Below are 20,865 nucleotides of genomic sequence, written 5' to 3' on the forward strand. Positions count from 1 at the left end.
TGCTACTTTTAGACGCTCGGACGACCGCTGGATCTGGAGCGTTGGCTTCTGGCTATGGACTAGCTGCCTTCCTGACGGTTGTTCAAGGTTAGCCCAAGATCTATAGGGGATATAGGAATTTTTTCGGGGGGCTTAAGGCGTGACACTTGAACCAGTGGAACTTTGATTGCCCCATCTCTACGTAGGTCTTTTAACATGAAACGTCCTAAGCAATATACTTTTATGACGGCTTAAGGAACTATTTATGATAAGGATCGATATTTACTTAATAGCTACCATGACCTTATCGGGTTTCTTATCTTATATAAATAACCATAACTTTTAAGATGAGTCATATTGCAATTTTACTTCCAGTTTTATGAAAGGGATATATAATATATAAAGATTATCAGAATCCTATCCTTTAAACCTTTATATATTTATCTTGTAGTATTTTAAATTAGATTCATTCTTATCAGGAAACTTCCCATAGCTATAAGCAATACAGTCGAGCAAGAACCCTAGCAATCAGTCTCGTAACTCAAGGCCTTGGCCTTGCACTTGCTCCAGATATATGTGGAACGAGTTCATTATTATTATGTTTTTTATATCCAGCCTTTCGATCTTATCAGTCAAGTGCAACTTCCAGTTTTATGAGTTTATGGAGGGAAAAAGTAATGCAGCTACAGATAAGTTGTGTGTGTTGTATAGGCTTCCCAGGCTCCCGATAAGGGGTAATAAAATGTAATATATTGGAAGCCCCTCGTATATGGTTGATAGAATATCTGAGCCTGGTTTTATAATATTGTTGCGATTGGGAGGGGCCGCACGGGAAGCGACGCAGGCGACTCTCGTGTTTTGAAAAATAACAAACGTTCTATAAATCATTTTCTAGTACACTTGGAATAGAAGAGAGTGTACTATAAGGAATGTGATTGCGAGTTCCGTTGAATTTCCGATGGTCGGCAGACTATAAAAGTGTAGAATCCGAGCGTCCAGCGATTCAAAAGTGCCTCGATCGTTAAAGTGCGCGGTTGCTACCCAAAAATAACACTCAATTTCATTCTCTTGACTTGCTTAATATTAACTTTTCTTCAAAATGAGAATCCTTGCGGAGGTAAAGAAAATTTTGACACAAACATTTTTCCAGTATTTTATTTAATGGTGAAATGAATTGATAGAACCATGTCCACCTCCTGGATCCTTCGGAGCTGATGCGCCCAGAGCCCACGTTTGCAGACAAGAATCCCTCTAAATTCCGGGACTACAGTGTGGACACCACAGATCCCTTGAAGGAACGAGTGCGCCAGACCTACCGCCAGATGCACTTGAACCAAACTGTGGACTTTGTCAAAGGTGAGTTTCAATAGCTTTAATAATATCCTTGCAAAACAAGTCTATTGAAAATATGTATTCTATTTTTAATGGATACCATTTAACAAACATTTTTTGTATATTGTTTTAAATTTTTAAATTGAAACCAATGTAAAAGGTATAAAAAGATTTTAAAAATTGATATCATCTTGTGTTAATATTTATCTTATGAAAGTTCCTTTGTAATCTTTGTGCTATTTGAAAAATGTTTTTTATAGCTGATATAAAAATAGATAATCGTTGTTAAGATACTGCTTTACTAATTATTTTATTATTAATTTTTCTTTATTAGGGCGCCGCGATCGCTGGCTGAAGTTCAACACAATCAAGATGACGGTGCGCGAGGCTCTAGAGAAGCTTAACGATCTGGTGGACGAATCAGATCCCGATCTGGACCTGCCCAACATCATCCACGCCTTCCAGGCGGCCGAGCGGGCACGCGCCGAGTTTCCGGAGCACGACTGGCTGCATCTGACCGCCCTCATCCACGATCTGGGCAAAATCATGGCCTTCTACGATGAGCCCCAGTGGGCTGTGGTGGGCGACACCTTTGCCGTGGGCTGCCGTTGGGGCGAAAGCATCGTTTACCGGGACGAGAGCTTCGAGGGCAACCCCGATGGCGAGAATCCCGCCTACAACACCGAGCTGGGCATCTACCAGCCCAATTGTGGGGTGGACAACCTGCTGATGTCCTGGGGCCACGATGAGTACATGTATTCGGTGCTGAAGCACAACAAGACCAAATTGCCCCACGTGGCCTGCAACATCATTCGATTCCACTCGTTTTATCCCTGGCACAACGGCGGTGACTACAAACACCTGGAGGCTCCACAGGATGCGGAGACCAAGAAGTGGGTGCTCATCTTCAAGTAAGTTTCCTTATATATTCGAGTTCTTCCTCAGTTTAATAATTGTCATCCCTTACAGTCGCTACGATTTGTACACGAAGAGCGAGGTGGTTCCGGATATCGATGCTTTGTGGCCGTATTACCAGACCCTGATCGATAAATATTTGCCCGGAGTCTTGGAGTTTTGAGCGAGTGCTCATAAGATTACCAGAAACCGTTTGGTTCCCAAACGATTGCATTTTATTTCCTAGACAACCTATATACCTGTACTGTAACATAATACATGTAAACACCTATACATATATGAACTAAAACAATATATAAAATTTAAACTTTTAAAATCTCTATTAAGCTCAAAGACTTTCGGTACCAAGCTACTTGAACCTCAGCAATTCTAAATTCAATAACTTGAGTAAATTAATTCCGATTTAGGTGTGGGATGTATTTTTAAATTTGTCGTTTAATACTCTAATAATCTACATTTAAATTTTCTTTTTTTGAGAGGTTCAAAATTTTAACCCGTTTTCATGTTCCATTTTCCCGTGTTTCGAACAGTTTTAGTATGGGAACCCAAAACTACACTTCTATAACCTATAACTTAAGTAATTTAATTCCGATTTAGATGTGGGATGCCTTTTTGAATTTGTAGTTGAATTCTCTAATAATCTTCGTTTAAAATTAACTTTCTTGAGAAGGTCAAAATTTTAACCCATTTTCTAGTTCCATTTTTCCGTGTTTCGAAAAGTTTCAGTATGGGAACCCAAAACTATACTTCTATAACCTATAACTTAAGTAATTTAATTCCGATTTATATGTGGGATGCCTTTTTGAATTTGTGTTTAAATTCTCTAATAATCTACATTTAAATTTACTTTTTATGAGAGGGTCAAAATTTTAACCCATTTTCTAGTTCCATTTTTCCGTGTTTCGAACAGTTTTAGTATGAGAACCCAAAACCACACTTATAGAATCTATAACTTGAGTAATTGAATTCCGATTTAGGTGTGGGATGCCTTTTTGAATTTGTGGTTGAATTCTCTAATAATCTACATTTAAAATTACCTTTCTTGAGAAGGTCAAAATTTTAAGACATTTTCATGTTCCATTTTCCAGTGTTTCGAGAAGTTTCAGTATAGGAACCCAAAACCACACTTATAGAATCTATAACTTGAGTAAATGAATTCCGATTTAGGTGTGGGATGCCTTTTTGAATTTGTGGCTGAATTCTCTAATAATCTACAATTGAATTTACTTATAAAAGTAGGTAGGTCAAAATTTTAACCCATTTTCATGTTCGTTTTTTTCATGTTTTCAAGAGATTTAGGGGATACCTCTATGAAGTTGTAGTTTAATTCTCTAATATTCTACGTTAAAGATGTTCTATTTATCGAGGGTCAAAATTTTATCCTGTTTCAATTATTAATGCGGTGTCTTCCAAATGGAATTTTTAAAAAGTTTAAGGTCAATGGAGCGCAAGTGCTTTAAAAATAAGTCATGGTCTTCGGTTATTTAACACGTATACTTTTGGGCGCCGAGCTTTTTTAAACGGTAGAACTATCTTTATTTTCCCAAGCTAGATTTTTCTTGAGTGTACCTTCCTCTCCCTATTTGTCTAATGATTTCTTATCACTAATTTGTTTTGTTATTTGTTTTTTAGCAAGTAGTGAAACACTAAAGGAGCACCTATAAATAACTCTCGTTTCAAATTTTCCAGTACCTAAAATATCACTTCTGATTTTATAACATATTTAGCCAGAATAAGGTACGTTTTTTAAATTTAATAGTTTGTTTGTAAAGTCTGTTGTTTCTAAGAGTGGTTCAAGATATATATTTATCTCGCAGGTTCTCTTAAAAATATTGTTTTAAATATTAGACGACTTACTGGGCTTTTAAACGGTTTTGTTTAAAAGTCTATTATCAGAGGCATCTGTATAAACATATAAACAACATGCATAGAAAGTAATTAATCAAGTTGACTCGAGAGCGATTGTATAATAAGTGTCTCACCCCAAGGGGGATTGGCAATTTCGATTGGGATGCATGTCTATTAAATAAACTAATTCAAGTTAAAATTGCAATCTAGGTGAATATGTAACAATCCTAATTTGCATACGGCTATCGTATGGATGTCCACACAAGAGTAATGCCCAAATCACAGCCTGGCATTAGAAATCTAATCTCATGGCGTGTCCAGATCTCAAATGAGACTGGTTGTTCAGGTGCTCGGGTGCCGGGTGGCCGATAAGCCGACCGATCGAATAAAAGGGGCCGCCGATGCCGCATCGCAAGATAGTTGCGGTCGGAATTCGCGGCAGTGAGCAACATGAACTGCGTGAGATTGATCTTCGTGCTGAGCTGTTTGTGGCTCAGCTCGTCCGCCAGTGAGCCGGCTGACCCCCTGGTGGTGGAGCTGCCCCCGGGCAAGCTGCGTGGTCGCGATAATGGATTTTACTACAGCTACGAGTCGATTCCCTATGCCGAATCGCCCACGGGAGAGCTGCGTTTCGAGGCGCCGGAGCCGTACAAGCAAAAGTGGCTGGACACCTTCGATGCCAGCCAGAAGCCAGTGGTGTGCCTGCAGTGGGATCAGTTCACCCAGGGCGACGACAAGCTGGCCGGCGAGGAGGACTGTCTGACCGTCAGCGTGTACAAGCCGAAGAACGGCAGCCGGGACAGCTATCCGGTGGTGGCGCACATTCACGGAGGCGCCTTCATGTTCGGCGCAGCATCGCAAAATGGACACGAGAACGTGATGCGAGAGGGCAAGGTTATACTGGTGAAGATAAGCTATCGCCTGGGGCCGCTGGGTTTCGCCAGCACCGGCGATGCGGATTTGCCGGGTAACTATGGTCTGAAGGATCAGCGCCTGGCTCTGCAGTGGATCAAGCAGAACATAGCCAGTTTTGGCGGAGAGCCGGAGAACATCCTGGTCGTGGGACACTCCGCCGGTGGAGCTTCGGTTCATCTGCAGATGCTTCGTGAAGATTTCTCCCAGTTGGCCAAGGCGGCGATCTCGTTCAGCGGCAATGCCCTGGATCCTTGGGTCATGCAGCCGGAGCAGGGTGCCCGGGGACGAGCCTTCGAGCTGGGTCGCATTGTGGGCTGCGGGCTGGCTGCGGATTCGGAGAGCCTCAAGAAGTGCCTGAAATCCAAGCCTGCCAGTGATATAGTAACCGCTGTCCGCAATTTCCTTATATTTTCCTACGTGCCCTTTGCCCCATTTGGTCCTGTGGTGGAACCCTCGGATGCTCCGCAAGCCTTCCTCATCCAGGATCCCACTGAGGTGATAAAAAGCGGTAAGTTCGGACAAGTTCCCTGGGCAGTGACCTATGTCACAGAGGACGGTGGCTACAATGCGGCCTTGCTTTTGGAGGACTGGAACAAATCGGGAAGGAGCGTGCTTGAGGAGCTCAACGATCGTTGGTTCGACTGGGCGCCCTATCTACTGTTCTATCGGGACGCCAAGAAGAGCATACGGGAAATGGATGATTACTCGCGAAAAATAAGGCAGGAATATGTGGGCAACCAGAGATTCACGACCGAAAACTATTGGGAACTGCAGCAGCTATTCACGGATGTCCTTTTCAAGAACAGCACCCAGGACTCCTTGGACCTTCACCGTAAACATGGAAAGAGTCCCGCCTACGCGTTTGTCTATGACAATCCAGCAGATAGGGGAATCGCACAGGTTCTGACCAAGCGACGGGATATTCCCTTTGGTAAGCTCTAAAAAGTTATTATTAAATCGACTTTAACTAATAGTCTCCTTAAAGGTACTGTTCATGGGGACGACTACTTTTTGATCTTCGAAAACGTGGTACGAGATCCCCAACTACGTCCGGATGAGAAAATAATATCTAGAAACTTTATTAACATGCTGGCGGACTTTGCTCTCAGTGACAGCGGCACTCTAAAATACGACGAATGCGTTTTCGAAGACAACGTGGGCAGTGAGAATTTTAACTTATTATTTATACACAAGAATGGTTGTGAGAATAAACAATATAAAGAGTTCCCCTAATTTTCTCGAAGGAAATAAAATTGAAATTGATTTTACAGAAGTTTTTCCTAGGCCTACCTATTTATTTCAAGTACAATACATTTTAATAAATATTTTATTTATTAAAAAAATCTGTATTTAGATTTTATGAAAATATCTCAATTTGTCTCTGTGCATTTTTTAATTCAATGCTAATTCATTAACTGACCGCTTTGCAACTTGTACCCCCAAAACGCGTTTCATATATATATTTTTTATAGACTCGTTAGCAGCTATAAAGAAAAAGGCAAGCTTTGTTTGCTCGCAGTTGCATTATTACTTCGTTGAATTTCGGAGCATGTGTTCATTCAAATGGTTAAAGTTCCTAATTTTGCTGTGGATAGCCTTTGCAGGAACTGGAGCCATCCCCTCCTCGGATCCCTTAATTGTTGAGATCCCGAATGGAAAACTCCGTGGCAAGGATAATGGCCACTTCGTCAGCTTCGAATCGATTCCCTATGCCGAGCCCCCAGTTGGTGAACTACGACTAGAGGCTCCTCAGCCCTATAGACATCAGTGGACGGATATCTTCGATGCCTCTCAGACACAAGTTGGCTGCCTGCAATGGAACCAGTTCAGAGCCGAAGGCAGTATGCTGGAGGGGAGTGAGGACTGCTTAACCTTGAGCATCTACAAGCCCAAGAATGAAACAAGGAGCAGCTTTCCTGTCGTGGTTGTCATACATGGAGGCGCCTTCATGTTCGGCAGTGCGGCATTATATGGCCACCAGTATGTTATGCGTGAGGGAAGTGTGATTTTGGTTAAGATAAACTACCGCGTGGGACCACTGGGCTTCGCAAGCACCGGTGATAGGGATTTGCCAGGTAACTATGGACTCAAGGATCAACGCCTAGCCCTGCGATGGATTAAGGACAACATTGCCCACTTTGGCGGCTCACCGGATAATATTGTGGTCATTGGGCACTCAGCAGGCGGAGCATCTGTTCATTTGCAGCTGCTGCATGAGGATTTTAGCCATTTGGCCAGGGCAGCCCTGTCGGTGAGCGGAAATGCCCTGGATCCTTGGGTTGTCCAGCAGGGAGGAAGAGGACGCGCCTTTGAATTGGGTCGGATTGTGGGCTGTGGACAGGCAGCAGATTCTGCGGAGCTGAAGAACTGTTTGAAGTCCAAGCCGGCCAGTGAAATAGTATCTTCTGTACGAAGCTTCCTGGTGTTTTCATACGTGCCCTTTTCTGTATTCGGACCTGTGGTGGAGCCCGCAGATGCTCCAGATGCCTTCCTTACTCAAAGTCCAGCAGATGTGATCAAAAGCGGAAAAATCGCACAAGTTCCTTGGGGCGTAACATATACCACTGAGGATGGTGGCTACAATGCTGCCCAGCTTTTGGAGAAAAATCAGACAACTGGTGAGACCTGGATTGAAAAACTCAATGATCGTTGGTTTGACTGGGCTCCTTACTTGCTCTTCTACCGGGACGCAAGGGAAACCGTTTGGGAAATGGATGAGTTGTCTAGAAAACTCAGACAGCAGTATCTGGGAGATCGAAGATTTAGTGCCGAAAGCTACTGGGACTTGCAGCGAATGTTTACTGATATTCTTTTCAAGAATAGCGTGCCAATTTCAATAGATCTTCACCGAAAATATGGCAAAAGTCCTGTCTATTCGTTTGTCTACGATAATCCTGCTGTGACGGGTGTGGGCCAGGTGCTGTCCAATCGCAGTGATATATATTTTGGTAAGCATAAACTTGAATTAAATTGACTACAGGTCCTAACATTTCCTTATTAAAGGTACTGTCCATGGAGATGACTTTTTCTTGATATTTGACGATCTTCCACTACGAGCATTCGTTCGTCCCGATGAAGAAATTATAACAAGAAAGTTCATAAAGATGCTGGAGGACTTTGCGCTTGATGAAAGGGGAGCTTTGAGATTTGGCGAGTGCGATTTTCAGAACAATTTGGACAGCAAGCAATATCAAGTGCTGCGTATAACACAAAACGGTTGTCAGAACGAGCAATATGATCAGTTACCTTAAGCAGGAAATAAATATAAATATTGCAAATTAGGAATAGATTTATTGAACCTTTAGGCCGCTTCAACTGTCAGTGGTTCCTCGATCAGTTCGTCGTCCTCCTCGGGATCATTTTCAAATCCCTCCACATTGCCGTACAGCTCTATCTTGCTGTCTAGGAAGCGAAAGTCCTTGAGGATGTGCAGCTTGTTGCTGAAGCCAGCGATGGACATGAGCTTGATGGGCGATGTCTGCCAAACAGCGGAGTAGCATGCTGTGTGCTCCACGGGAATATTGGCTTGCAGGTCTCCATTTAAGGTATATGACTGCACATGGTTGTGCTCGCCGCCAATCAGGACACAGTCGTCCACAAATTCACACAGATGCACGCGTCCAGGGAAGTCGAAGACGCGGGTGCACTCTAGGGAACGCAGATGGTAAATAGAAGCCTTGGGTCCACCGCCGCAGAGCAGCCAATCCTCATTGACAGCCACTGCTCCTATCCATTTGCCCCAATCCGGTCGCAATAGGTCCGGGTTCTTGTACGGCTCCAGCATGGCAGTCTGCTCCTGCTGCTTGGTGCTCCACACTCGCACGGTGCCATCCTCGGCGCCGGAGAAGATCTGTCCCGTGGCATTGCCCACCACACTGTGCACGTAGTCCGTGTGTCCACGGTACTCCCGCTGGACGCGTCCATCCTCCAAACTCACTTGGTAGATCACCCCATCGCCGCAGCCAGCGAATAGGATGCTGTTTTCCGCGTCCAACCACATGGAGTTGACGTCAGGCACTTCGACAGCGTCCACCTGTATGGGTATTTTCACCTCCCAGGAGCGTTTGGTGGCCAGGGACTCCTCCTCCTCGTTCCATTTCAAACCGTAAATGAGACCCACGGCCCCCACTATCAGGAAGTCACGGTGGAAGGCCAGGTAATTGATGTCTACATCGCTGCCCTGCGGAAAGATCTTCAGTTTGCCCGGTGGCTCCTCGGAACCCTTGTCCAGTTCCTTGATCCTTCAAAAATAGTTAAAGTTAAATGTATGGAAATTGCGCCAAATTAGGAATTCCCACCTGAGCACGAAGATATCACCAAACAGATTGCCCGCAAATAGGTGTTGATGAGAGGAGGATATAGCCTGCGCCAAGACATTGTTGTAGGCACGTTTTAGATCCTTCTGCTTCATGTTTTTTAATAAGTTTAACTAGTTTAACAAAATAAAGTTGCTTTGTTTATGCCGGCACCTTTAGTAAGACCGTTTCTAGGTAAAATACCAAAACATACTACATATAAATACAGCAGCCTAGGGTCACACTACGTAGTGTATGCAGTACGTTTAGCTTACGTTGAACCGTTATAAAACGTAATGATAATTTTGAATTGGTTTAGGAACCTGTTTGTAATCATTGGGAATTTTGTTTGATTTTGAGGAAATACACCCAATTGTAATTGTAATTATTCGGACACGACCGCTCGTCGGTGATCTCGATTTGCATTCCTGATAAATAATGTTATTCGCCATGTGTGTTGCCCGAATTAACGAATGACAGATGCAATCTGAAGCAAGGGTAATGTTTATTTACGATCAATCTCGTTAATTGTAATCTGGATTGCCTTATTGGGACCTAAATGGAAATTTCTGCCTTAATCAGACATTAAAGTTCGACGGCACACCGGCTAAGGCGCGGTTATTTGCATTGTCACAGTGAGAGAGAAGACTTTCAAGAAAGTCTGCGACCTTTGAGACGCTCGAATTTGACTAATCGCCTAAAAATATGGATGTGCAAACCCACCATGACGTTTTTTTTCAACTGGGCAAATTGGATTGGATTCGAGAGTGATTCATCAAGCCGTGGAAAAGTCTTCGATATGACGTCAGTTTTGAAGAGCTCTTGAAGATCGCTCGGAGATCGTGCTCATATTCATGTTTGCCTATAAACGAATGCCGATTGCCCACTTATGATGGGAAAACAATAATAGACAGCTTCAAATTTAATGGCTATCAACATCAGGTTTCCGTTGTTTACCAATCAAACAAAACATAATTTGCCCGGCCTTTTATTTACCAAATAAATTCTGCGATGCTATGTGTTCATCAAGAATGCTGTGTTTGATTAGGCAACAGAGATATCAATCTTAGTTTTCAATGTTCTAGTTTAGGATGTTTTATTCAATAACCATTTACTTAAAAAATCAAGTAATTCTTTGTGATCTAAACGAGAATTTAATAAAGTTAGAATCTTTGAGTGCAGCTCATCAATTCCAAGCTTAGAAGCCTTCACAGACAGTAATCCCCAAACGAATTGACAATAAATTGAAATATAATTTCTAAATGTGAACATCTGCTTTTAAATACTCTTATCAGTTGTTTGTATTTAAAAATTAAATAACATTTAGCTGGTAATCTTTTGTGCGTTGTTGATACACATTTCGGAGGCTGTTGTTCTCGAGCGTTCTAATCGTTCTAATTTATATGCAAATTCCAATGGCTCACTAATGTCGCGACAGTCGATTTATAATTAATTATTTCGGCGCCACCAAGCTGTTCGGTCTGTCGCAGCATAATTCACATGCTCCGGCCCCGGCTCATAAATTCCGACTATCCGAAATTCCCCGATTCCCATTAAGGCCCAGAACTCCACTTCGAAAGGCGGTTTTCCGGCTCTATCAGTTCCTTATCTCTGGCCAAAACATATCGAGTTTTATAAGCGACTTGGCATTAATGGCATGCAAATTTAATTTGACAACTTGACGTATTATGCCAACTCGAAACGAGATGCCAAGACGATTTGTTTTTTGACGACTTTCTTAGGTTTTTATTGGACCATTCGGAGGGGCATTTCGCACGTGTTTTTCAGCGCAAACGATGGGGGATCCAGTTTTCAGTGGAAATTTCAAAGATAATATAATGTATCGTCTGGCCCACTGGCGCCAAAAAGTTTCTTTGTTTCTTTGCATTTTGGCTAACGGCTATCCAGCGCTCAAGCTATCATCTTTCTCTGCCCGACTAATGATAAATGCCTTTGATGAATCTCAGCAAATTTTATTTGCTACACAGCGGCGTCATGGCAGTTTGTTTTTGTGGCCCAGTATTCGGCTCGCTTTTGGGAAATCCCCAAGCGCCATAAATTTCTTCTAAGCGGCTCTTTCTTTTCTTCTTTCCCTCTGTTTTGTTTGCCGGGGGTTCTCCCATATTCAACCCAATGATCACCAACCGGATCTAGTTTGTCCAGCAAATCTCTGGGCCGAGAAGCACTCGGGAGATCGAGCCCTCGGGAGCAGTGGAACTTTTACTGGCCGCGCGAAAAGTGGTACGGCGACTACTGGTTCTACGCCGTTGCATATTAAAAGCCCATTCCGTGGGGCACATTAATTAATTTCTGATTTCGCATTGCTTTTTTGCTGAGCCCAGAGACAGGGCCCCCGGTACGAAACAAATGGTGTTTTGATCTGACGTCAATGGCCGATTGGATGTGCCCATTTCGCCCGATGCGCCGACGCCAAGATCTTGGTCAATGCACTCTACATGCGCCTGAGCGATCGATCCCGTCCCGCTTTCTAGCCGATATCTCTGGGATTCGGCGCTGCGATTCGGATTTTGGAATGCCGTCAAGGTCGGCTACTTTCTCGGGCAAGGTAAGCAACATTTCTGGCGCCAGAGACGGGAGCCGCTGAACTTTGTGGTCGAAAAACAACGCTTTTTGTCGGGGTGTTCCCGGCCCGTTCCCTCATTTGCATTAATTTACATCTCGGATTCCCGGTCGCGTAATTTTAATTTTAATTGTCGCATAAATCTCGCCGGTTCGGCGGCCTAATGTATTCTCTAAGCATTCGGCGAAAAATGAAATATGCATTCAGACTCAAATTGGCCCGAAAGGGGCAAGAAAGTAAGGCCGGAGAACCCGGTTCTATAAACTTTGACGATGTGCCGAAAACTAATTGGAAGCTTAGCCTGTCCATCAATAAAAGACACCTCCCAGAACGTGAAGTTATAGTTATGAGTGGCACACGTGCGGTTTATGGTTGCCAAAGGATTGCTCCACCACATTCCAGGGATCCAGAGATCTTGCCTGGCGTAGCAAGTGCCTGGCACCTTCATGACCAATTAATTTTATTACTGTTTGTGTATTTACGAACTTGAACCTGCCAATGAGTAATGCAAATATTACGATCGTTGGGTGCTAAGGAACCCCGATGGGGGGATGCTCTATGGGCTGTGGAGGCACGTGTAATTACCAAGATCACTTAGCGGCATCCTTGGCCCCTCCTGCAGATCATCATCTCGTTGACGTACTGGATTCCGTACTAAAAAACAAAGCCATTTGCTGGCTGTTTTTACAATTCGGCTGCTAATTAAGTAAATAAAATTAAAGCGATCGCCGATCGCCGTTGTTTTTATTAACAACCCAACTGGCTGGCGCCAGGCAAATTAACTTCGATTTCGAACGATTGTTTTCATTGATTTCTTGTGGAATTTCGGCGCAGATCGGAAAGAAAACAGGAAAATCCAATGAAAATAGAAGAACAAAAACATTGATTGAGTCAGCAGTGTTGTGATTTTGATCTGGAGCGCAATCTGCATACTAATATGTTTATGAAAAACAATCAACAAACTTGATTCATCGCCGTTCTCCCGAAATTTGGCCGAAAGTTTCGCTTGAAATTAGCAACATTCTTGGACTTTGAGGCGTAAATGAATAACTTATTCGAGACGTATTCCTATGGCGCCACTGAATCAGAAAAAATTAAAAAAATAAAGTTCGGAGTCGCCCCGTTGTTTACGGATCACGAAAATGCCAGTGAAGATGCGCAAAAGCAACTTTCAAATAAAAAATTCCATCTTTTTTTCCAGTTGAATGAAACATTTCCAAGTGTCGGGCCAAAGGAAAAACGTCAAGCAAAACGAGTATTTTAATCAGAATTCCATTATAGTTTATACATAATTAAAATCGTATTTGTCACCCAAAAAAATCCAACCCACCAAAAGGGGCGGTGGCTTCGGACACCGTCCAACTCCATCTGGAATACCTGTTCTATTGTCTGCGGCCTGCCTGCTTGTATCTCGATTTTCTCTTGCCAAAATTATGAAATCTGAGCAAATTTTAAATATTTCTTGGAATGCTCTTTCTCTTCTTCGGGGGCCCCAAACGAAATGTGATATTTCGGGAGGAGACGCAATCGAAATAACCCAAATTCCACTTCCGTTTCCCATTTAAAGTTTGAACTTTGCCTGGCTACGCGCGCTAAATGAAAATCGGCCGACTATCTGAGAGATGCCGAGACTCCAGCTTTATAAACGAGATCTTACGACTTGTTTGCTGTCATAACAACAGGCTACCGGAGAAGCGTCTGCCGACCTGCGGAGAATCGAGCCCGAGAGCCAGAAAGCCGGCGAAATATTTCGCAGAGCGCGAGCGACGAGGTATAAAATATCACGGCTCCATCAGAATGGATTTAGATTGAAGCGAACCCTCAAAGCGCGCAGAACTCTGAGACAGAAACGTTAAGAACTCAGAAAACAAAAAACAGAAGAATTCCAAGAGAAGATTCGTAAAACCAGAAGAATCAGTGACAACAAAATAAGTGCAGCAAGTAAACAGAACTGAACAGAAATGTTGATCAACAAATTCGCCCACCTGCTGGGACTGGGAATGATCTGGTTGCTCGTCTGGCAGCCCACGCCCACGGCCGGCTATGCCCTGGGACACGCGAAGTTCGGGCGCATCGAGAAGTTCCCCTACCAGGTGATGCTCATCGGCAAGCAGCTGTGGCGCAAACGCATCCTGTGCGGCGGCACGCTGCTGGATCGCCGCTGGATCCTCACCGCCGGCCACTGCACCATGGGAGTGACCCACTACGATGTGTATCTGGGCACCAAGAGCGTCCAGGACACGGAGCAGTCGGGCGGACTGGTGCTGCGCTCCAACAAGTTCATTGTGCACGAGCGTTTCAACCCGGAGACGGCGGCCAATGATATTGCCCTGGTGAAACTGCCCCAGGATGTGGGATTCACCTCGCGCATCCAGCCTGCCTCGCTGCCCAGCAGATACAGGCATGACCAGTTCGCCGGGGTGAGCGTGGTGGCCACCGGCTGGGGCGCCATGGTGGAGATGACCAACTCGGACTCGATGCAGTACACCGAGCTGCAGGTCATTTCGAATGCGGAGTGTGCCCAGGAGTACGACGTGGTCACGCCGGGCGTGATCTGTGCCAAGGGCCTGAAGGATGAGACCGTGTGCACCGGCGACTCGGGTGGCCCCCTGGTCCTCAAGGACACCCAGATGGTGGTGGGCATTACCAGCTTCGGACCCGCCGACGGTTGCGAAACCAATATTCCCGGCGGCTTCACCCGGGTCACCCACTACCTCGACTGGATCGAGACCAAGATTGGTGGCCACAACGCCCCCCACCAGCAGTACCAGCGACCTCAGCAGCATCAGCACCAGCAACACCATCCCCATCAGTACAGTGATAACAATCTCATTTAGGAGGGGCCTCCTCATAGCAGCCCTTCGCACCACTGACTGAATCTTGATAGCTTTATGTGTAAAGGAAACTCTCCCAATCTTGTGATATACCCCTCATGGAAATCTGTACATTGTTCTTAGCTTTAACTATTTAAACGTATATATTTATTTTAGTTGTAAGAGTGACGGCGGCCACAGAAAGAGAAGATACAAATCGAGTCGCAAACAAAAAGAAAGCAAAATATAAAGAAATTGTATGTGAAAAAATAAAAAACGAAAATAACAATAATAGCTTGAAAAAAACCTGCTTCGGCTTTTCAGTCTGTTTAGTCATGCTGATTTTTGTGGAATTGGAATTCCCGCATCTTGGGGATCTGATCTCGAGCGGCGATAATCGTCCGATAAAAACTTTTACGTCGCCAAGTGATAATTTCCGAGCGTTTAGCCGTTTCGTTTTCTATCCAAAGGCCTCGTCAGCCCCTTACATAATTTACGAAACCCACAATTATTGGGCTGCGTTCGAAAACCACTTATTTTACATAATACTGCCGTGTTGACTTTACACTCGAGTCGATCGCCCAGAACTCGAACCCACTCCAGTTCGAAGAGGAGCTGCTGGAGATCCACTCGATGACGTTGGCCTGTCCCACTTGGAATTTAGTTCCGTGACAGACGGACGATTATATTTCTACCAGTTTCAGTTTGTCAAAGAGATTTTCTTTCAGCCTTTGTTATTCGAATTGTGTCAGTTCTATTTTGCTTTCGAACTGAAGTCTGTGACGCACTCATTCGCTGGAAGAAGATTTATCAAAAATTGATATCATCAAAAGGCCCGAAATACCTCTGATTCAACTGGGATTGAACAGCTCTCGAGGCAGTCGATCAATTAACCAGATGACTTGCTCCAATTTAAACTCGATCTGGCAAAGTCATTGAATTTATCACGACTGGAGCAGTTTATCGGGTGCAACTTCTTGAGGGGTAGCTGAGCATAAGCAGAGATTTTGGAAAGTTCCTCAGTGAAATAAGGGATCTACCTTGATCTTGAATTCGTTTCGACTCCCCCAGAAGGAGGCTATTAAATAAAAACCCATTTATTCAAGAGTTAGCTGCGAGGCCTGGTTTGTCCTACTCCCACAACATTTAAATGCTGATAGCAAACTGGTTCAGTGAACTAAATGAGCTTCTAGTTTTTCGATAATAAATCACATGGCTCTCACAGCCGCCTTCAAGGCAAATCTTTTCGAATGTTCCTCCTCTCGAGCACACGCGCCCTTGGATCTTTCAATTAGTTTGTGAGTAATTGGCCAGAGACTTGCTAAACGAAATCCCTAAATCGTGCCTAGACGAGATTAGCATTTCGTAGAATAACTGGGAAAATGTAAGCTATTTAATTACATCTATTATTCAAGTTATTATCAGCTTTTGATGATCTCTAGGTCTCACAACTCATTGTATTCCATTTCTATGTGTAAATTTATTTAAAGCACTAGATCAATTATTGCTTGCTAGCACGATCGAAGGATAGTGCCATTAAATGTGGTAACATAATATAGATTTAGACTAGTTTATTTGGTGTTTAGCTTTCATTTGTGCTCGCCTCTGAGATTGTGGGATACGCGCTAAAAAGTGCATTAAAAATGTGGCTTGCGTCGCTGGCTTTGGTACCGGTTTCCTAATGGCTGGCCCATTCGACTAGCACTGGGCGGCGGCTTTCTGCTGTTTCTTTTTCAGCACGCAGTCAATGGCCTGGACGACTTCCAAAAAGATGTCGTCCACGTCACGCTCGGCATTGATCTGCGATTAGAAGAGAAGTTGTTAATTAGAAGGGGGAGGTTTTTGGCTTATGCACTGCTCACCGTCAGGGTCTTGGCCTCGTAGAGCTCCAGGATGGCGTTGGTGTTCTGCCTGAAGGTCTGCAGGCGAGCCCTGATGGTCTTCTCGTTGTCATCCTCCCGTTTCACGGAGGAGGCAGCGGCACGTGCCAAGATACGCTGCACCATGGTATCCTCGGAGCAATCGAAGTACAGGGCCAGGTCGGCGGGAGCCACGCGGGCCTCGAACTCAACGCCCTGGTTCTTCTCCCGCGGGTAGCCATCGATGAGGAATCCCTTCGAGCTGCCCTTGGCGCGGACGATGGCGTCGTTGAGGAGCGACAGCACCTCATCGTTGGACACCAAGCCGCCGGTGGACATGATCTCCTGCAGCTTGCGACCCTTGTCCGACCCAGAGGCCACCTATGAAATGGTACAGTTATTAGTACAGTTCTTAATTATCCAATAAATTAATGAAATTAACAATAAAATTCATCTAACTAATTTTAAATGTGCAAACGTGAAGTAATTGCATATTGATCATTATATCAATATCCCACATAAATACTACCATAAGTTGGAGGAAGTTAAATGGATTCGGAGGCACCACATCATAAAACCATTGCGCTATCCCAAATTTATAGTTCGATCTAAAGTTCGGCAACCATAGCCAAGGCGAAAACAATGTTCTCCTGCCATCTGCACATAGATAGCGCCACTATTCCAGTATTTCTGGCCAAATTACCTCATTGCGCAGCAAATCACCGCTGCTCAGATGTGTGAATCCGTATTTTTCCACAATTTTGGCGCACTGAGTGCCCTTGCCGCAGCCGGGTCCACCCAAGATCCAGATGACGGGAATCTCCGACTGTAAAGACAAAGATGGGGTCAGCAGTTTCACAACACCGAGACGAGGAGACATCTAAGATACAATTTTAGCTGGGTTAGGGTTCACTTTCGCTTGCAGGCTTAGTTGGGTTAGGGTTGGAGTTCAAAGGAGGGGTTTCTCGGGGTTTCACGGGGTTTCTGGGAACGATTTTTGTTTTGGTGAAGCGGCGGCCAGACAGCACATGCCATGTACATCAAGTAATCCTACGTGGTAGTAGGGTAGTATGTAGAGTGCCCATCGATTTGGCCTCCGGAGGGGCTACTTACAGCGGCTCGTGCCCTGCGGAGCTCTTCGGCTCTGAGCTTCTCCACGGCTTTGAGCTTATCCTCGGCCTCCTTCTTCATTGCCTTTTGGTGACACATAAATAACTACACAATCGAGACAGTGGGTGGGGGGTTGGTTAGAAATCTCAAAGTTATAGTGCTATTGAACTACATCCGAGATGTGTTTCGCTCGTGGTTAATATGTAGTTATTAGTAATGTGGGCACTCTGCCAGCAGCGAACAAGCCCCAAAATGTTTGCCGACACGCTCTGCACGGTCTTGCGAAATGGAAACAAAAAAGTATCTATAGGATATAAATATTACATGGGCCCATGACACTGATCTTGAACAGAAACCACTGCGCAGCACATCATCATCGATGTGCGGGGTGGGCAATCTAGAGCAATTGGCACCTCTTCTCCATGCCCCCGCATGGTATTGTTAATGTTTTTATTTCATCAAAAAATAACCCAATTACTGTAAACAATTGGATCGCACCCGTGACCGCAGAGCGTGTGTGTAGATCAGCTTTTTATATAGTATCCGAGGCCCCCGTCGATATCGGCCTGTTCCGCATTGTCGCACCCATCGAGAACTTGGGTGCAAAAATATAAAGACCAGAGAATGAATGATTCTGAACAGCTTGATAATGCCCAGGTTGTTTGCTGGCACCTTGGCTGATCTTCCTTAGAGCATAAATTCGGTGCTTTTCACGTTCTCTGACGTTGTTTTCAGTTGGCTTTTCTCCTGGCACATTTCTACGCACTGAAATAGCTGCGTGCGAGAATTTATGATTTTCAAGCTCGTTTACGTAATGGCTTGACACCTATATTCGTATTTCGAGTAGTTCAGTGACTTTTCAATGTCATATCCAAGGATATTCCTCGGTTAATAATTCAGCACTAACCTGGGCATGGTGGTCTAGCAGTTGTTTAGGTTCCCAAAAGGTGCCATTTCGATTGGTATAATTAGAGAACCCAGGAACTTTAAACACATGCTTGCTCCTCAAACGAAACTCGAAAACTATCCAACTAACCCCGAGGAATTTTTATGGAACCCAGTTCTGACTCTATATATTTCTTTTATAAGGTTTCTGCTTTTTTTCTTTGTTTTGGCCATTTAATAATACGACGCGACTAAGACTGAAACCGGCATGACTGTCTAGTTCGAGTAGCGCCAATAAACACATTTTAACTGCTTTTTGGCGACGAGGCTGGGGACTTGCTAATGAATCAAGCACCGCCAGAAATTCCTGTGTTGTCGGCCAACTGGTCATAAATGTATTCCAATCGGGATTTTGACGTCAAAATTCGACGGGGCTTGGAATGCGAAATTTGGGCTTTTGTTTGTGTTTGCCTCGCTGACTTGCTAATTTGTTTGGCTGTTCGGGTTCCTCTTTCTTGTGGGGCGGGAATTTCACAGATTCGTAATCGTTGGGATTAGGAGAGGCTCTATTTATACCAGAGCCGTAAACAACGAACAGCTGATGGGTGTAATTCGCGGCTTGAAAAGCTTGTGAGTATGCCCCCGGGCCCCCAAAAGTCTCTCGATTGCATCGCTGGGCAAGGTCAAGTGCAATGCAAGTGGCTCAAGGTCGCCGTTCTGGGAGGGAGGTTCTGAATCTCTAGTTTCGAGAAACCAGTTGGAGTGCCACTGGGTGGTGGGTTACATACATGTAAAAATAAACTGGGCATTGGGCAGAAACGAGAACACAAACCGCAGCCGAGCACCCGCACAGAGAACACTCACCATGATGATGATGTATACTAGATATACTCGTCGCTGCTGCGGGCCTTTGGCTGAAGAAATCGCGAGATTTGCGGTAGTTTTGCTTAGCCGGATGCCTTCACTAGCCCTCTAGTCGGTTCTCGCCCAGATTCGATTGCTCCGCCCGACGATTTTCCACAACCACCCTCGGCGCTGCGTGTGCTGAGAGTGACTGAGTGATAGGGGTTCCAATTCGCTTCGATTCGATCCGATTCCGCTAACGGTTTCACTGCGCGTAGACATGAGCTTTGCCGCAAAGCTTTCCGGCAACCAGTGCTTTTGTTTTGGCCCGTTCCACATATAACCCGAACTTTTTCAATTCAAATTTTGAGTATAATATCGAAGGTGGCAGCGATGCGAACTCCTGGCCATAGAATCCTGCTTTTAGGGTATAGGATCTTAAAGGATCTCAAATTTGATAACCTTTAGAGGTACTTACCTAGGTATTTTCATAATTCCGTATATAACAAGATAATGAAGGTCAAGTCGGTAGTACAATCCAGATTTTCTATCACCAAGTTGAAAACTCAATCCTTTCCAATTGCAAGTTTTAGTTTCCTTTCCTATCGACGTGTTATACATGCAATCGGCCATGCGGTTTGACGAACGTATCCATATTGAGCTGGATTTCCTCAAAGACACTATCGGGCTGTTGGTCGGCATCGACTTTCAGAGTCACATGTGCATATCTTTCCATCACCGCTTTGGACGAGTCTATATACATAGATAAACTGGGTCGTGCTTGGACGCCACCGGATGCCAGAGAACTTCGTTGACTTCCGGCTTCCTCGGCCAACTCCAGGGCGATGATCATAGCGGGCGAGCCGAAACCATCCTCTAATATTTCAGCCTCCTCCAAATCGGCAGGGTACCTGAAAATCAAATGATGTTTCTCACTTTGTATAGTTACGTCTTGACTTACCCATCAATGACGAATCCCTTGAGTCCACCACGATGAGTCATCAATTGGTGCTCTATCAGTGGCACCAGTTCCTGTAAGGGTACGGGTTCTCCTTTTAATTGGAATTCCTCCAACTTTAGGCCAATAGCCGTCTTCGATGAGATCTGTGCAGAACACAACTTTATGGAAGTGTCATCAAGAAATGCATTGGTTTTACCTCCTGTTCCATTAAGGCAATGGGATCAATATGCTTATACCCATACTTTCTTTCAATTTTCTGGGACTGAGTTCCTTTGCCGCTGCCCGGACCACCCATCACCCAAATCATTGGTGCATTCTGTAACGCATTTACATTAAACAAGGGGCACTACTATGGACAATAGGTATTAGTTTACCATAGCCAAACACAAATTTTGCCAAAACAAAGCCTAAACATATAAATAACAATGTATTTCCGAAAGAATTCGAATATTTTGACAAAAATTCACTTGTTTAGGTTGTTTTCCCTTTCGCGTTCTTTATAAACAATGCCTGGTAAACAAAATACATT

General features: G+C 44.4%; 7 protein-coding genes across 9 annotated transcripts; 4 read left to right on the plus strand and 3 right to left on the minus strand.

Annotated features, from left to right (window-relative positions):
* Nucleotides 1–949: 949 nt before the first annotated feature.
* LOC108034548 (inositol oxygenase) lies at nt 950–2,542 on the plus strand. The gene is made up of 4 exons (XM_017109475.3): nt 950–1,096; nt 1,161–1,335; nt 1,646–2,222; nt 2,281–2,542. Exons 1-4 carry the CDS (start codon nt 1,079–1,081, stop codon nt 2,387–2,389), a joined length of 879 nt encoding a protein of 292 aa, XP_016964964.1. The 5' UTR covers nt 950–1,078; the 3' UTR covers nt 2,390–2,542.
* A 1,963-nt stretch (nt 2,543–4,505) lies between these two features.
* LOC108035601 (esterase-5B) lies at nt 4,506–6,262 on the plus strand. The gene is made up of 2 exons (XM_017111279.2): nt 4,506–5,920; nt 5,975–6,262. Exons 1-2 carry the CDS (start codon nt 4,525–4,527, stop codon nt 6,220–6,222), a joined length of 1,644 nt encoding a protein of 547 aa, XP_016966768.1. The 5' UTR covers nt 4,506–4,524; the 3' UTR covers nt 6,223–6,262.
* A 257-nt stretch (nt 6,263–6,519) lies between these two features.
* Nucleotides 6,520–8,267, plus strand: LOC108035393 (esterase P). The gene is made up of 2 exons (XM_017111006.3): nt 6,520–7,937; nt 7,993–8,267. Exons 1-2 carry the CDS (start codon nt 6,539–6,541, stop codon nt 8,238–8,240), a joined length of 1,647 nt encoding a protein of 548 aa, XP_016966495.1. The 5' UTR covers nt 6,520–6,538; the 3' UTR covers nt 8,241–8,267.
* On the minus strand, nt 7,992–9,486 carry LOC108035391 (THO complex subunit 6). The gene is made up of 3 exons (XM_017111004.3): nt 9,288–9,486; nt 8,289–9,230; nt 7,992–8,235 (listed from the first exon to the last, which is right to left on the minus strand). The coding sequence occupies exons 1-2, from the start codon at nt 9,398–9,400 to the stop codon at nt 8,291–8,293; spliced, it is 1,053 nt and encodes a 350-aa protein (XP_016966493.1). The 5' UTR covers nt 9,401–9,486; the 3' UTR covers nt 7,992–8,235; nt 8,289–8,290.
* Nucleotides 9,487–13,523: 4,037 nt separating this feature from the next.
* LOC108035392 (brachyurin) lies at nt 13,524–14,984 on the plus strand. The gene has a single exon (XM_017111005.3). The coding sequence runs from the start codon at nt 13,827–13,829 to the stop codon at nt 14,700–14,702; it is 876 nt and encodes a 291-aa protein (XP_016966494.1). The 5' UTR covers nt 13,524–13,826; the 3' UTR covers nt 14,703–14,984.
* Nucleotides 14,985–16,234: 1,250 nt separating this feature from the next.
* On the minus strand, nt 16,235–19,769 carry LOC108035621 (adenylate kinase isoenzyme 1). 2 transcript variants are annotated; one of them, XM_017111311.3, is made up of 5 exons: nt 19,397–19,769; nt 17,651–17,752; nt 17,241–17,363; nt 16,541–16,918; nt 16,235–16,478 (listed from the first exon to the last, which is right to left on the minus strand). In XM_017111311.3, the coding sequence occupies exons 1-5, from the start codon at nt 19,397–19,399 to the stop codon at nt 16,377–16,379; spliced, it is 708 nt and encodes a 235-aa protein (XP_016966800.1). In that variant the 5' UTR covers nt 19,400–19,769; the 3' UTR covers nt 16,235–16,376. The 2 variants fall into 2 exon arrangements, with proteins under 2 accessions (XP_016966800.1, XP_016966801.1); XM_017111312.3 differs by lacking the exon at nt 17,651–17,752 and having other exon boundaries at nt 19,397–19,760.
* LOC108035697 (adenylate kinase isoenzyme 1-like) lies at nt 19,644–20,840 on the minus strand. 2 transcript variants are annotated; one of them, XM_017111418.3, is made up of 5 exons: nt 20,711–20,840; nt 20,533–20,652; nt 20,337–20,479; nt 19,854–20,286; nt 19,644–19,792 (listed from the first exon to the last, which is right to left on the minus strand). In XM_017111418.3, exons 1-4 carry the CDS (start codon nt 20,711–20,713, stop codon nt 19,989–19,991), a joined length of 564 nt encoding a protein of 187 aa, XP_016966907.1. In that variant the 5' UTR covers nt 20,714–20,840; the 3' UTR covers nt 19,644–19,792; nt 19,854–19,988. The 2 variants fall into 2 exon arrangements, with proteins under 2 accessions (XP_016966907.1, XP_050741828.1); XM_050885871.1 differs by having other exon boundaries at nt 19,647–19,795.
* Between the last annotated feature and the right edge of the window lie 25 nt (nt 20,841–20,865).

The sequence above is a fragment of the Drosophila biarmipes genome, chromosome 3L (assembly GCF_025231255.1).
Source record: "Drosophila biarmipes strain raj3 chromosome 3L, RU_DBia_V1.1, whole genome shotgun sequence".
In the NCBI taxonomy this organism is placed as follows: Eukaryota; Metazoa; Arthropoda; class Insecta; order Diptera; family Drosophilidae; genus Drosophila; species Drosophila biarmipes.

What these genes read in the sequence shown, in the direction of transcription:
- LOC108035697 (XM_017111418.3), bottom strand. An exon ending in TTGCCTTAATGGAACAGGAG is followed by an intron (nt 20,480 to 20,532) that starts GTAAAACCAATG and finishes TGTTCTGCACAG; the next exon opens with ATCTCATCGAAGACGGCTAT. An exon ending in AAGGGATTCGTCATTGATGG is followed by an intron (nt 20,287 to 20,336) that starts GTAAGTCAAGAC and finishes TTTGATTTTCAG; the next exon opens with GTACCCTGCCGATTTGGAGG.
- LOC108035601 (XM_017111279.2), top strand. Translation starts at nt 4,525, where the DNA reads ATGAACTGCGTGAGATTGATCTTCGTGCTGAGCTGTTTGTGGCTCAGC. An exon ending in GCGACGGGATATTCCCTTTG is followed by an intron (nt 5,921 to 5,974) that starts GTAAGCTCTAAA and finishes GTCTCCTTAAAG; the next exon opens with GTACTGTTCATGGGGACGAC.
- LOC108035393 (XM_017111006.3), top strand. Translation starts at nt 6,539, where the DNA reads ATGTGTTCATTCAAATGGTTAAAGTTCCTAATTTTGCTGTGGATAGCC. An exon ending in TCGCAGTGATATATATTTTG is followed by an intron (nt 7,938 to 7,992) that starts GTAAGCATAAAC and finishes TCCTTATTAAAG; the next exon opens with GTACTGTCCATGGAGATGAC.
- LOC108035391 (XM_017111004.3), bottom strand. Translation starts at nt 9,400, where the DNA reads ATGAAGCAGAAGGATCTAAAACGTGCCTACAACAATGTCTTGGCGCAG. An exon ending in GGTGATATCTTCGTGCTCAG is followed by an intron (nt 9,231 to 9,287) that starts GTGGGAATTCCT and finishes CTATTTTTGAAG; the next exon opens with GATCAAGGAACTGGACAAGG.
- LOC108035621 (XM_017111311.3), bottom strand. An exon ending in TCCGCAGGGCACGAGCCGCT is followed by an intron (nt 17,364 to 17,650) that starts GTAAGTAGCCCC and finishes TTGTCTTTACAG; the next exon opens with TCGGAGATTCCCGTCATCTG. An exon ending in ACGAGGCCAAGACCCTGACG is followed by an intron (nt 16,479 to 16,540) that starts GTGAGCAGTGCA and finishes TTCTAATCGCAG; the next exon opens with ATCAATGCCGAGCGTGACGT.
- LOC108035392 (XM_017111005.3), top strand. Translation starts at nt 13,827, where the DNA reads ATGTTGATCAACAAATTCGCCCACCTGCTGGGACTGGGAATGATCTGG.
- LOC108034548 (XM_017109475.3), top strand. An exon ending in AACTGTGGACTTTGTCAAAG is followed by an intron (nt 1,336 to 1,645) that starts GTGAGTTTCAAT and finishes TTTCTTTATTAG; the next exon opens with GGCGCCGCGATCGCTGGCTG. An exon ending in AAGTGGGTGCTCATCTTCAA is followed by an intron (nt 2,223 to 2,280) that starts GTAAGTTTCCTT and finishes CATCCCTTACAG; the next exon opens with TCGCTACGATTTGTACACGA.